The following is a 15,430-nucleotide window of genomic DNA, read 5'->3' on the forward strand; positions in this document are numbered from 1 at the left end:
CCAGGGCAGAGTCAAGGAGTGATTTAGGGCACAGGCTTGAGCCAAAACACTGGGGTTCAGATTCTCTCTTGGACAAGGTAATGAGCCTCTCCCACTCCAGTTCCCTCCTTCCTGAAATGGGGCTGTGGATGACGTCTGAGCAGGGCCGTTGGGAGCGTTGGTGTCTAGAGCCGGGCACAGGGGTGACACCAGATGTGTCAGCAAGTCCTTTCTTCGTCGTGGGTTTATTTGTTTATTATTAAACGCCATAGAGGCAGTGAATGCTGGACTTCCAGCTGGCGTGCATCTCTCATCCACCCAAGAATGGGGCCTGTGGGGTCATGCAACCGTGTTCTGCCCATGGTCATAGGAGGGGAAGTTGCTGGGGGCTGCTTTCAGGCTGGCCTCTAAAGCATCTCCTCCCAGCCTCCAGGGTCTCAGCCCGTCCTCTCTCTGGAGCGAAGGGTCAAACGGAGGGCTCTGGGGCCCTAGAAAACAGCGGGACCCCCAGAGGGAGGGAACCTTGGTCCCTGAATGACCACATGGAACACAGCCCAGCAGCCCAGATCAGCCTGGGACACAGAGAAGAAATAAATCTTTATTGTGTTGGCTGAGGTCTAGGGAGTGTTTTATGGTGTCTGGCATTACTTACCTAATACGGCCATAATGTGAGACTATAGTAATCAATTCTTCTCAGGGCATCGCCAACTTAATCTTTTTTTCTAATAATTGTTATCTTGGTGGGATTGTGTTATATTCTTGGTAGTCTTCTTTTCAACATTATCTTTTGGCTGCTTCACAGACAGTTGAGTTGGTCTACCACCCATTCTTCTCTTAAGTCGCTAACAACCTAAAAATAAATGGCACCCAAAACGCTAAGTAGCACTAAGTAGAACACGTGGTTCCCTCCACCCCTTTACGTGGCCTAAGGGCAGAGTTGGGACATGGCTGAGATGGGGACCATGGTACATGACCTCACCGAGGATGTGAAGAGTTGAGAGGTACCCGGAGAAAACTCTAATTTGAAAGGATACATGCACCCCTATGTTCATAGCAGCACTATTCACAGTAGCCAAGACATGGAAGCGACCTAAATGTCCATGGACAGAGGGATGGATAAAGAAGATGTGGCACATATATACAGTGGAATATTACTCAGCCATAAAAAAGAATTATTTCATGCCATTGCAGCAACATGGATGGACCTAGATATGATCACACTAAGTGAAGTAAGTCAGAAAGAGAAAGCCAAATACCATATAATATCACTTATATGTGGCATCTAAAAAGTGATACCAATAAACTTATTTACAAAACAGAAATAGATTCAGGGGCTTCCCTGGTGGCGCAGCGGTTGAGAATCTGCCTGCCAATGCAGGGGACATGGGTTCGAGCCCTGGTCTGGGAAGATCCCACATGCCGCGGAGCAACTAGGCCCGTGAGCCACAACTACTGAGCCTGCGTGTCTGGAGCTTGTGCTCCGCAACGGGAGAGGCCGCGCACCGCGATGAAGAGTGGCCCCCGCTTGCTGCAGCTGGAGAAAGCCCTCGCACAGAAATGAAGAGCCAACACAGCCAAAAATAATAAATATAAATAAATAAAAACTAAAAGTAAATGGAAGAAATTTTTTTAAAAAATCCTGTGGATTCCTCACCACTAGCTTTTTAAAAAAATAAAAATAAAAAAAGAAATAGATTCACGGACACAGAAAACAAACTTATGGTTACCAAAGGGGAAACGGGGAGAGAGATAAATTGGGAGTTTGGGATTAGCAGATACACACTACTATATATAAAACAGATAACCAACAAGGACCTACTGTACAGCACAGGGAACTATACTCAAGATCCTGTAACAAACCATAATGGAAAAGAATCTGAAAAAGAGTATATATGTATAACTGAATCACTTTGCTGTACAGCAGAAATTAACACAACATTGTAAATCAACTACAATTTAAAAAAAGAAAAAGAATTGGGAGGAAGGGCATCCCACAACCTACCTAGACGTCCTGGATCCTCCTTCCTGGCTCAGAGCAGCCCCTCACCCAGCATGCGCTTCCTCCCTACCTCTGGCTCCATCACCCCCTCCCCAGAGCCACCTGGCACAGCCCTGGAGTCCCTGGTAGTCCTTGGAGCCGACAGACGCAGGTCAGAAGCCTAGCTCTGCTCCGGACCAACTGTGTGTCCTTGAGTAGATGACCCAGCCTCTCTGAGCCTCAGCCTCCTTGTGGGCAAGACGGAGATGTTAACACCCACCTCAACAGGTGCCGTGAGCACTGAGCGAGCTCACAACATGTCAGGGAGGGAAAGTCTCTCCCTCTTCCCTCTGATGTTCAGTGATTGGGGGCCAGAGAATTAAATGAACAGAAGACAGATTAGCAAGAGAAAAGACAGAACTTTAACCTCTTGTGTACACAGCAGTTCACAGAAAAATGTGGCTCAAGGAGACATAGAATTTGGGACTTCTATATTATCTTCATAGGCGAAGGGGTGGGGGAGAAGGGCACGAAGGGGAAAACAAGTCATTTGCTTTCCAGAATGACAAGTGGGCCCTTAGGAGAACAGAAGGAGGGATGATCATTTTGTGACAATGTTTGTTAGGTGATGTCTTATCCAAGTGAAGCCGTCTTGACTTTTTCTCTCTGGTGATAGGAGTCAATCTTCCCTGGTTATAAAACCCCCGGGGAGGGGATTTGGCAGCTGAATTCTTTCGGAAAGCTCTGCTTTTAGGCAGAGAAGGAGAGTTTTTTAAAAAAACAAAAAACAAAACATGCTCCCTGGTCGTGTATCCTGGCTCATTCAAAAGTCTGTAAGACCCTCGGCCCATGGTGGGTACCTGACTCGGGGCTCTTTCCACGCCGACCCACCCAGTGTTCCTTTGCCCCGTGCTTGGTCCTTTTCCCAATTCCCTACTCTCCCATCCAAACTGTCCCGTTCCCCATCCCCTACTACCATAGCCCCATTCCCTGTGCTGTGAGCGAATACACTCATGTGAAGTCCTGCCAAGGCACGCCAGCTGGTCCCCTGCCCCACCCAGGCACTTGTTCCCTGGGGCCTCCAGCTCCCGCTCCTTCACTCGCCCACCACCATATTGCTCTCATTTAGTCATTCAACGAACGTTCCTGGAGAGGCTTCTCCCTGCCAGTCCCTGGGCTGGACCCCAGAGTGGCAGTGATCAGGCAGAGCACCCTCTGTCCTCTAGGAGCTCTTCCCAGTGAGGGAGGCAGACAGACACACGGACGGTTCAGCCTATGCCCAGGAGCCCACGGGAGCTCAGAGGAAGAGCGGGGCTGGCAAGCTCAGTATCTTGTGGGTACCAGGAGATCTGGGTCCACAGAGGGACGGGAGGGAGGGAGGGAGGGTGTCCCTCCATCCACCTTCCTCCCCTCTGGATGTGTTCGGGGTCCAGCCCCTCCCCCCACCCCAGTTCCATGTCAGCCTCTCAGATGATCAGATATTCCAATAGCCACTCCTGCCCGAAAAACTCTCTCCAGATAACCCCTTTCCCTTGTAATTGAGTTTAAATATTGATCCGCCCAATCAAGGCAGGTTAATATGCAACCCAGCTGAGCTCCCAGCCACCAGGCTCCCCTCCCCAGAGAGCCCTGGGCAGCCATGGGGCACGGCCTTCTCTGGAAAGCGTGTTCATCTGGGGGCTTGGGCCGGGGGCTGTCCAGTCCTGGCTCTGCGCCTGAGGGGCTGGTTCCCCCTGACAGAGCCAAGAACCCTCTCCAAGCTAAGCCTCTGCCTACAGCACAGAAACCCCAGCACCTGCCCTTCCCAGCTCATGGACCAGGTGAGGGCAGAACACATGGACGGTTTGGGCCCTGTGCACTGCTCTGGCCAGGGCAGGATGCAGAGGGAGAAGCACTTCTGCTGGTTCCTGCGCTCAGCTGGGAGAACAGCTCTCCTTTAGGGGCTCTGCTTTGCTGGCGTGGAGCGGATTCCCTCAGGCTCCTGGGGGTTTGGTCCCTGTGAGTCAGCCCCTGAGGGCCCATCCTCTCCGACACCCTCCAGGTGGACTCTCCAGCCCACAGGCCAGAGGCCCAGAGAGTGTGCCCCCGTCCCCAACTGGTGACTTTCTCTGGTCTTCCATGGGGACAACCACAGTCAGTGATGTGGGAGCTGCTGCAGCCCAGGACTCAGGAGAAGGGCTCAGTGTGGCTGCCACGCCTGGTCCAGAGTAAACAGGGGAGTGGAGAGCCGGCAGCCTCCACACCTGCAGCCAGGAGGCCTCCTGCCTCGCCGGGGGTGGGGGGGTGGGGGCAGAAACCGGTTTCGCAACCCAAATCAGCTTCCCCCAGAGTGAGGATGGATGATCCCAGAGCTGTGACCGCACTCCTCAGGTTCTGGTGACCTTTGTGTCCGCTGACCTAACATTCTCCAGTCACGCCCACCCCTCTGCCACCACCCCCCTCTTAGCTCCCACCCAGAGAGCTGCATCTTGGGTGACTTCGATGCTTCTTCAAGAGGGCGCAGTCCTCCAGGGCAGTGGTTTTCAAAGGGTGGTCCCCCCACCAGCAAACAGCACCCACCGGGAACCAGGGAGAAATGCAAATCCTCAGCCGTCCCCCACCACCTCCGCCTCGCTGAATGGGAGACAGCGAGTGGGACCCAGCCCTGTGCCTTACGAGCCCTCCCCCTTCCCGGGGAATCTCAAGCTTAGGACACTGGTTCTCAGCAGGGGCTACAAAGTTACCACTCCCCGCCAGGGCCATTCCAAACTCTTTACATAACTTAAACCCATTTAATCCCTAGAACAATCCTAGGAAACAGGCATCATTAGTCCCCTTTCATGGATGAGGAAAGCAAGGCACAGAAAAGTTGTCACCTCGCCCAGGTGACAAAGCTAAAAGCTGACTTGGAACCAAGGCAGTTACCCACTGCTTCAGGGGTTCTCAAAGTGTGGTCCCCGGACCAGCAGCGTTGCCTGGGAACTTTCTATTTATTTATTTATTTTTTGGCCTCACTGCGTGGCATGTGGGATCTTAGCTCCCCGACCAGGGATCGAACCCGCGCTTCCTGCAGTGGAAGCACAGAATCTTACCCACTGGACGGCCAGGGAAGTTCCACCTGGGAAATTTTTAGAAACACAAAATCTTAGGCTCTAGCTCAGATCTCCAGAGTCAGAAACCCTGGGCGTGAGGAGTCAGTTGAACAAGATCTCCAGGTGACTCTGATGCAATTTGAGGACCATAGTATCCCATCCAGTTTGAGGACCACAGCACCCCGTCCTGCTGCCTGAAAATGGGGCATCACATGCAAGTCATGCCCAAAGCCTCATGCCCACATCGTGGCTAAGGGAACGTCTGTTGGAAACGGAGCATCTTGCGGTGTGGCCCCGCTCCTGCCCATCTGGGATGTGCCCGGGGGGGTTCGCCTGCCTGGGCCTGGCTGGCTTTCTCGCAGATTGATAAGCAGAAGCAGCTACTGCTGGGCCGGGGCAGCTCTAGGTTCCAGCCGCTGGAGCGCCTGCCCGGGGTAAGCCAAGAGCACTGCTGGGGACACACCATTGGGCTTGTACTGCCCTGCTGCTCACGTCTGAGTTCCCTGCTGGGGCAGAGGCCACACAGTCATCTGGACAGCCTGCAGCCAAAGCCAGAAAGAAAGATAGGGTGATGCGGGGTAACCCCCAGGCTCCAGTCCCCAATGGCTCTGAGGCCTTGACGAGCTCCCGAGTTCTTCGTGGCGGTGCACGGGCTTCTCATTGTGGTGGCTTCTCTTGTTGCGGAGCACAGGCTCCAGGTGTGCAGGCTTCAGTAGTTGTGGTTCACGGGCTCTAGAGCGCAGGCTCAGTACTTGTGGCGCACGGGCTTAGTTGCTCCACAGCATGTGGGATCTTCCCAGACCAGGGAACCCATGTCCCCTGCATTGGCAGGCAGACTCCTAACCACTGCACCACCAGGAAAGTCCCCAACTCTTGAGTTTTTGAACCCAATCCCATCCATCCCTTCTTAGTTTAAGGACCTCCATGGTTGTGTCCCACTGTGCTTAGAAAACAAACCAGAACTCCCCTCCCCGCCCGCTGAGACCCTGTGTGAGCCTTGTCAAAATGCAGGGCACAGCCCACCCGTGGGCTGGGAAGTCAACTTGGCAGGTCAGGACCCGCATTTCTAAAGAAAAGGTGAAATGCAATCTTTCGAGTATCGTTTTGTGAGACTCTTGTTCATAGGTAGGTGAGCGTGTACTGGGTAAGATGGTAAACCCAGAGAGTCACAGCTTTATCTGACCTGATCCCCAATCTCCATCTGTTTACTCCAAGCCCCCCATGGCGTCACTCTCCTTTGGATCTTGGAAAACATCAAGCTGCCCCCCCTCCGCCCCGGAACCCTCACCCCAGCACTCCCTCCCGTCCCTGGGAGCCCGGTCCTGCCCAGCCTTGTGCTAGGCTGTGCAAGGTCACATGTGGGCCTTGGGCTAGGCGGTGACAAGGGTCTGGGGTGGTGGCCACTGCAGATGTGCCCCCAGCAGGGCTCAAAACAGCCCACCCACTGATCAAGCTTCAAAGACCCCAGGCCTCCTATGAGGATGGTACTATCCAAAAAAGAAAAGAAAGAAAGAAAAAGAGATAGAAAGTGATGGTAAGGATGTGGAGAAATCCGAGCCCTTGTGCACCACCGGTGGGAATGGACCATAAGATAGAGCAATTCCACCTCCGGGTGGGTGTGTATCCAGAAGTGAAGGCAGAGACCCCAACAGATATTTGCACACCCATGGTCACGGCTACATTAGGCACAACAGCCCAGAGGTGGAAGCAACCCAAGTGTCCACGGATAGATGGATGCATACACAGCATGTAGTGTGTACAGACAGCGGAATATTATTCAGCCTTAAAAAAGGAAATTCTTGGGAATTCCCTGGCGGTCCAGGAGTTAGGACTCAGCGCTTTCACTGCTGAGGGCGCAGGTTCAATCCCTGGTTGGGGATCCCACAAGCCTCGTGGCACGGCGGGGAAAAAAAAGGAAGAAAATTCTGACACAGGGTACAACGTGGACGACCCTTGAGGACATTATGCTGATTGAAGTCAGCCAGTCACAAGAGAACAAAGACTGCAAGATTCCACTTACATGAGGTCCCCAGAGGAGTCACATTCATAGAGACAGAAAGCAGAAGGGTGGGTGCCAGGGCTGGGGGAGGGGGACGGGGGAGCAGGAGCTGCTGTTTAACGGGACAGGGTTTCAGTTGGGGAAGACGGAAAGTTTCTGGAGATGGATGGTAGTGATGGTTGCACAACAGTGTGAATGTACTTGATGTCGCTGGATCCTACACTTGAAAATGTTGAAGATGGTAAATTTCCTGTTATATGCATTTTATCAATACAAATGAAAAAAAAATTAAAAGGCCAGAGGTCTGAGTCACAGAGGTTTCTTACAAATGAGTTTTATTTGCTTTCTGACCCAAGCACAGAACCCCAAACAGATCTCTCGTCTGCACAATGGTACAGTAACAAGTGCAAAATATGCTTTATTTCCGGTACAAAACGTGGCAGTGTGACAACTTCTGCTTCAATGCCCACTCCCCCCACCCATGCCATGACCCATCCCGCTGCCGTCACACCCACCTGACCCATCCCAGGGCCACACCACCCCAATCAAGACACCCACCACCTTTAGAGAAGAGTCACCCAATCTGGAGAAAGGTGAGGAAGTGGCATTTTAAGAAAGAAATCACTTTCAATACAGGAACATTGGCGAACACAGTAAGCAAGATTTTGCCCAGCAAGGGGAGGGCTGGTGGGAGGCACACAAAACAATGCCCTTCTCTGCTGTCCCCACCCAGGGCGTGGAGCCCAGGGATGATGTCAGCACAGAAGTGAGTGCTAAGGACGAAAGGGTTCCACCTGCGTGTCTGGGGCGAGAGCGTGCATGTCTGGATGTGGGATCCAGACCCCGGCTCAGCCCACCAGTAGTCGTAGGACCCTGGGCCCCTGTCTGATTTCTCAGTCTTGATTTCCTCACCTGGAAACCAGGCTTCAGGGGCCTCAGAGCTTCGTGGGGAGGCTCAAATGAGACAACGGCAAAGCACAGAGCACAATGTGTGACCCAGGCGAGGCCAGCCAGCACCCACAGTTGGTATTAACAGAGACCGGCCGCAGGCTCCGGCCATCTGCACAGGGAGCGAAGGAGCCGGGGGGCCCAGAAAGGATGGCCAAGCCACATGGAGGTGGCCCCATCCCGGCTGGACCTCAGCATGAGGGATTCACCCCGTGAGGCTGCCTGGGGGCTGGCTTCTCCGGGGGCAGAACTGGGAATCGGGCCCAGGGAACCCTCTCCACCAGCAAGCTGAGGCTGCCACAAGCAGGTCCCTCATCAGAGGAAGAGCAGCAGACACGTGCGGAGGGATGTGTGGGACCCCGAGGAGCTGTGAGGTCCTCAAGGCACCATGGAGGTGAAGGTCAGGCTGCATCTCCCAGGACAGGAAAGTCCCAGTGACGTAAGTCAGGAGGCCGCCACCCACCATGGCTCGGGGCCAGTACAGGTCCCTCCCCACACCTGGCCCTCGGAACACCAACCCCCAGCACCCTGCCCTGGGGATCCAAGGGTCCAGCAGGTCTCCAGGAACTGGACAGCAGGAGGGAAGGGGCAAGAGCAAAGGGCTCTGGTTCCTGAGCGGCTGGGGCAGAGCCGGCCGGGGGGAGGGGGCCGCATGCCCAACAGGCAGCAGGGGTTCAAAGACTGTTCAGCTCAATGACTCTCCTGCTTCAAAGCTCCAAACGAAATACTTTTTTACTATTTTTAAAAGTCCTTATTTTCTAGGATTTTCTTCAACATAATCCAGGGGGGAAGAGTAACAGAGGTCTAACTCAGTAGTGGGCAGTTTTTCTGCAAAGGGCTGGACGGGACCTATTTTGGGCTTTAAAGGCTAAGAAGAGGCAAGTCGATATTATGTCAGTATAAGAGAAAACAAGTTTCCATAACGTTTTCGGTGATGAAATTCAAAATAGAATCACTGAGCACATTTTTTGGTAATACAGGTATACTAATGGGAATGGAATAGGGGAGGGTTACAGGATGCCCTTTCACTTCATTGGGTTCAGGGTTCACCGTCATCAGAGAGACCACGAAAGCCAGCAGGGAGCTGCATTCAGCTCCTGATGAGTGGCTGTAGGGTGACCACTGCAGAGGCTGGGTGCCGGGTACCAGGGTTAATTCTACTCTTCTGCCTTTGAGAAAGGATTGCGAACCTCCCGTGATAAAAGGCTTCCCTGGTCCCTGCTAGCTCCCTGTAGGCCACCCTCAGGGCTCCCCAGGATGAAGGGTTTGGCAGCCTGGAGGTCAGGACGGCTCAGCCCCAGACTAAGCCGTGCCCGCCCCTCCCCACCTCACCCCACCAGCCGCCCTGCACAGAACAGGAAAGCCACCTCTCAGAGCTACTTCTTGGGGACACTGCCGCTAGAAGGGCCCCTACATGACAAGGGGGGGACCGCCCCTCAGAACTTAGCTGTTCCCCAGGGGAGCAGGACGGAGAAAGCCCAGGAGAAGCCTTTGCAGGGAGCTCTGGAGAGCTGGGCAGAGGCTGCAAGGAGCTCTCAGGATGCCGCTGGGAAGGAGGCCGGGGGAGGGGGGGCGCAGCTGCCCAGCACCTCACTGCCCTGTCCCCCACAGGACACAGGGGAGAGGGCTGGGAGGTGACCAGAGAGGGCGTACAAACATTTCCTATTGGCCAGCCTGACTGATGATGTCACACACAGGATACACAGCCCGAGGGGACACAGGGTACCTGAGGCAGCTTCCAGGAAGACCAACTCCACGGGCCTTGCTTTTGGGGTCCTGGTCAGATGTCAGCTGCCAGCACTGCTCCCCTCCCCGGATGAGCGGGACTTAGGGTGGGCATTTCCCCTCGATTAGGGCAACTGTGCCCTACCTAACCAGCTTCGTCAACAGAGTCTGAACCAGGAGCATTACATAAGATCTAAAGAGAGCAGCTCTAATCACCGCATCTAGGTAAGCTGAGGACGCTCAGGGCTGCGCTCATGGCAGGTACAGGGGTAGGGAAAGGGATGCACGCGCATCCATGAACACACACGTGCACGCACGCACGCACGCACGCACACACACATGCATCTATAATGTAGACACATAGCCAGCCAATGCAATCCAGCCTCAGGCTGCAGGCGACAGCTGGCGGCCACTCTTAAGAGCGCTGATGGAGTCACGTCAACCCGGTTGTGAGCTAGGCTGGATTCTTAAAGACACGGCCAAGATGCCATGCCTCACGCTGAAATGTGTGCAAACCTTCGGGTGCGTGCCCCAGCCCAAGCGGGAGCATCTGAGGTGCCAAGTACCACCAGGAAATGCACACACGCACGCCACCTGCCCACAGTGAGACTCTGATGGTGGGAAAGACGAAAGCCTTGTTGCCCCTCAGACTCACAGAGGACTGAGTCAGCCACGACCCCAGAGGCCTCCCAGAGAGGAGGCGAGACCCAGAGAGGCAGAAGCCAAGTGAGGGTCTGGGGACCTAGGACCCCTGGCTCTTGGTCACCTGCTTTTCCATCTTCTCTGAGAGCCTGGGGGCTGCCTTCTTTTGCCCCACTGACAGCAGCAAAAGAGGCTTTTCCATTCTCGTCAACTCGTTAATGATTTTCAGACCTTAACTTACTCAGCCAGCCCCTGACGCCACTCTGGACTTGGAAACTGGTGACACACTGTTCAGGCAGCTCCACTGTGCTCCCAGGAAAGGCCCCTCTAGGCTCACAGCTCTTCCCAAGAGGCCCTCGGGCAGAAGGTCACCAGGGCAACATCTGACCTTCGCTTAGGACCCCAAACCAAGATTTCGACCTCCCTCCCCCATCCTGCTCTTTCCAAAGGCCCATCAGCCCTTCCCCCATTCAAAAGCCCGTGTCTTTATTATAAAGGTGCAACTCGGTAACCAGGAGAAGGTTCATCGCAACCTTGCAAACAGACACCTGCCCAGCAAAGAAATGTGATGGCCTGAGAATAAAGCACTCAGCTTCAGGTGACCCAAGACAGTGGCCCAAGCGCACGGTTTATCTTTTGTCCCTCTGCGGATCCCTTTTAAAACGTGTTGCTGCCGAGAAGCCACAGCCTAGAATACGTGGGGGCAGAGGGGACAGTTCTGGGAGGGGCTGCCTGTCCAGCAGGCCCAGACTCTGGACTCGGAGCTCACAAGAAAGACAGTGGACAAGAGTGGGAAGGGCTACAGCTTTTCTGTACTTTAATAAAATGAACAAAACAGAAACAAAACCCCAAAACCTACAGCTAGCTCAGCTGACCCCTGTGGAAGGGACGAGCTGCTGATTTGGGCGGCGAAAACATTTTGGTACCAAATGACTATGTGTATTCTTTTTTTGTATTTATTATTTTCTACTTCTCTGTAAGCTACAAGACTGAGCTATAACCACTAGGAGAAGATAAGCAGAGCAGACGCAGTGTGCATTCCAGAGAACAGAAGACTCTACCTACAGCAAACTTAAGGTACCAGATCCTGATTAGACCCTCATCTGGAATGAAGAAATAAAAATAGTAGCCTACCACATTTTTAGAATTAAGATTTTAGTCTGCCATCACTTGGGTCTGGGTAGTGGCATCTCTGGGGTCTAGTGAATGGCAGACACCTTGAAAGGCTGGCAGTCATAAGATCAACAGTCTAGTCCTGGATCTGGGGGACCTTGAGCAAGTTATTCCACTTCTGTGCGACTCTGTCTCCTCAAAAAAGGAAATGACTGGTCTTGATCCCCTAGAACTGACGTGTGGAGCTACGCACCCAGAAAGGTTGCAGAACATCAGAAAGTGATGTGACCCAGTACTGTCGAGACAGGGAAAGGGGGAGACAGCAAGAAGAGAATAGAAAGCCAGGTATAAAAATGGAGGAGCCAAACGTGGGCTGAGTTTAAAAAAAAAAAAAAAAAAAAAGGTGAGCTTCCTAATGACAGCCCCATGTCACAAAAAAAAAGATCCAGTAAGAATCAGGAGCCATTAGCAACGGTATGAAGGCAACTCTATGGGGATTCCAATAGTCTTTTCAACAACTGGTGCTGTGACAGCTGGATATCTACATGCAAAAGAATGAAGTTGGACCCCTACTTCACACCATATATAAAAATTAACTCAAAATTAATCAAAGACTATTGGAGAGCTAAAACTATCAAAATTCTTAGAAGAAAACATAAGCATAAATCTTCTTGACCCTGGGTTAGGCGATAGTTTCTTATATAGGACACCGAAAGTATAAGCAACAAGAGAAAAAATAGGTGCCTTAGACATCATCAAAATTAAAAACTTTTGCCCTTCAGAGGCCATTATAAGAAAGTGAAGGCAACCCACAGAAGTGGAGAACATTTTGATACCTCATATATCTGACAAAGGACCTGCATCTAGAATATACAAAGAACTCATAAAACTCATAATAATAAAAAGACAAATAAGCCAACTGAAAATAGGCAAAAGAGGTGAACAGACATTTCTCCAAAGAAGATGTACGAATGGCCAGTAAGCACATGAAGAAATGCTCAACATCATTAGCCATCAGGGAAATGCAAATCAAAACCACGATGAGACACCACGTCACACCCACTGGGATGCTATAATCAAAATGACAGATAGTATCAAGTGTTGATCAGTATGTAGAGAAACTGGAAGCCTCGTACACTGCTGACGGGAATGTAAAATGACGCAGCTGCTTTGGAAAACAGTCTGGCAGTTCCTCAAAAAGTTATTAAACATAGAGTTACTATACTATATGACCCAGCAATTCCACTCATATGTATATTCCTAAAAGAAAACATAGGTGTACACCAAACTGTGTACAAATATGTTCATAGCAGCATTATTCATAATAGCCCCAAGGTAGAAACAACTCAAATATCCATCAAATGATGGATGGATAAACAAATATGGTATGGCCATAGAATGAAATATTATTAACCTATAAAAAGGACGGCAGTACTGATATATGTTCAATATGGATGACCCTAGAAAACACTACGTTAAGTGAAAAAAAAGCTAGTCACAAAAGACCACATATTGTATGATTCCACATACGTGAAATGTCCAGAATAGGTCAACCTATATAGAAAGAAGATTTGTGGTTGCCTAGGACTAGAGAAATTGTAAGGAAAATAGGAGAGTACTTGCCAAGGGTACAGGGTTTCTTTTAGGGATGATGAAAATGTTCTAAAATTGATGTGGTGTTTCTGTGAATTGACTAAAAAATCATAGAACCGTACACTATAAATGGGTCAATTGTACAGTATGTGAATCATATCTCAATAAAGCTGTTATGTGCTCCTCCTCCCCCCAACCCCAAAAAGGAGAGGGAATCAGAAGCTTGTCCTTACACCGTAGGACACCACACCTGTTGGCCCAACGTACTTATTGCTAGAGCCCCTTTCACTTGCAGAAGTGTCTTGGTTTAGATGACAAATTTATGCCATTACCCTATCACTATGCGATATCAGGCAGGTGGCTCTGCCCCTCTGGGCTTTGGTTTCTCCATCTGTAAAACAAGGTCTACCCATTCTGATCATCTCTATATTCCCCCAAAGCTCCACTTTAAAAGCTGTCAAGTCCTACTCAGTTGGTCACAGCGCTCACCATGCTTTGTAAGTTGAACTTACATGAGCAAAGAGTTGAAGTCCGGGGCCAGTACAGATCAGTGGGTCCCAGGAAACAGAGACAAAGACTAATTCCTGAGTCTACTGGTTACTGATATTCAAATTTCCCCGAAGTTAGGCCACTAAGAAAGGTGATCCAACCATTCCAGTGCAGGTGAAATGCCCCAAACACACCCTCTACAAATGAAAAACGAGACACATTTGAAGGGGAGCCCTCCCAGAAGATACAATGTCTCCAGGGAGCTTGGCAAGTTTGGAGGTCTTCTCTAAATGGGATTTGCTGAGTCCATCCAAGAGGGCCTGGTGTCGGGATAGTCAAGGTCATGTGATCCTACGATGGAATGCTCATTTCCTAGTCCTCCTCTACCCATGATTGCTTAGGAAATAAAATTATACCGAAGGAGCTCAAGAGGAATCATTTGGTTCTCTTCCCTTTTATATTCATGAGAATGTGCCTAAAATTAGTCTTTCTAGCCTCCCCCCGTCCCTCCCAAGGGCCTTAGAACTAGGTCTGTGTGGCCCCGTGGTGTGTCTACCCCGGCAATGAAGAGATGTGAGCCCACCTCCGGGCTCTGAGCAGCAGCAGACCCTTAGAATGAAGGTAAACGTGAAAGAAGCAGAGGACACAGAAGAAACCCAACTCCCATCAATCCACCCAGTAACAGCAAAGACGGACGCTCACCAGGGTCCCTGAGACAGGAAGCCGACACGAAGACAGGAGAACAGTCGCAAAGCACCCCCACATCGTCAGCAGCCCCATCGCCGAGCCAGTTACCAGAGAAGAGGGCGAAGGCAGGGACCAGTACAGGTGGCACCCAGGTACCCGGTGAGCTAGCCTCCAACTAGGGGAGCATCAGAGGAGACGCCCCACCGTCGGCCTCTTCAGAACGGCAGGGCTGGGAAGGAGAACAAGGAACCGCTCCGAAGCTGGGGCTAGGAGGAGGGGCAGGCTTTCTGCCCGCCAGAGACATGGCCTCCGAGGGTCTCGGCTGGGGGTTGGTCTGTGGCTTTCACGGGCTGGGCCAGGCCCCTCCTCGCCGCAGCTTCCGAGGGTGCGATTTCTACATCCAAGGGGGTCCGCGGGGCTGAGGGTAGGAGGCGGCTGCCTGCTCTTCTCCTGCTCAGAGGCCACATTTCAGGATGACGTGGTAGCCATCATTGCTCTCGGCTGCAAGAGACAAACATGGGGTTCTACAGGAAGAAAGGCAGGGCGCTGTGGCATCCGGGGGCCGTGGGATTAGGGTGCCAGCAGACGCCCTGCCGTGGGCACTGGCAGAGGCCACCCAAATAAGACTGTGCAGAAAAAAGCAAGCTGACAAAAGCAGAGATCTCAACGCACACCTTCACGGCTGCCTTGTTGAGTTTCTTTTTGACAGCGGACTTTTTCCAGCACAGCCTGAGGCCCAAGGACTGAAGGGCCCATGTCCGAGGAGGCTTTGGGCGTGGTGGGCCCCAGGCCTCTGAAGGCAGGCGGTGGCTAGATCCAGAGAATAGCGGGGAGGGTTCAGGGTCACAGTCCAGGGTCTATGGCCCGGTCAGGGGGCTTTCATTCCCGCCTAACTCTACACACTCACCTGCCCCCGCCCTACGGGGGTGACAGCTGGTCTCCCACTTTTCCTGGCATGTGAGTTCCTTCTCAGACCCCTTCCTCAGGTGGGCCCTCCGTGTCCCCCTGGTCCCACCCAGCCCCGGGTCCCCGATCCACACGGCCTGCAGACTCAGCTGCTGTATTCCATGCCCGCTCTTCCCAGAGACCCACACTTTAGAAACATTCAAATGCGTCTTACTGTAAGTCCCCTACACACGAACGAGTTCCATTCCGAGAGCGCGTTCGTTAAGTCCAATTTGTTCGTCCATCCAACAAAGTTAGCCT

General features: G+C 52.1%; 1 protein-coding gene across 2 annotated transcripts in view; it reads right to left on the minus strand.

Moving 5' to 3' along the window:
- Nucleotides 1-7,345: 7,345 nt before the first annotated feature.
- TFCP2L1 (transcription factor CP2 like 1) overlaps nucleotides 7,346-15,430 on the minus strand; it is a 66,122-nt gene continuing 58,037 nt past the window's right edge. For both annotated transcript variants that reach the window (XM_082397909.1, XM_082397910.1), the window contains one exon: nucleotides 7,346-14,725. In XM_082397909.1, coding sequence (XP_082254035.1) covers nucleotides 14,679-14,725 — 47 coding nt within the window. In that variant the 3' untranslated portion in view covers nucleotides 7,346-14,678. The remainder of the gene's footprint in view (nucleotides 14,726-15,430) is intronic.

The sequence above is a fragment of the Balaenoptera borealis genome, assembly GCF_965194805.1.
Source record: "Balaenoptera borealis genome assembly, chromosome: 6".
Lineage (NCBI taxonomy): Eukaryota > Metazoa > Chordata > Mammalia > Artiodactyla > Balaenopteridae > Balaenoptera > Balaenoptera borealis.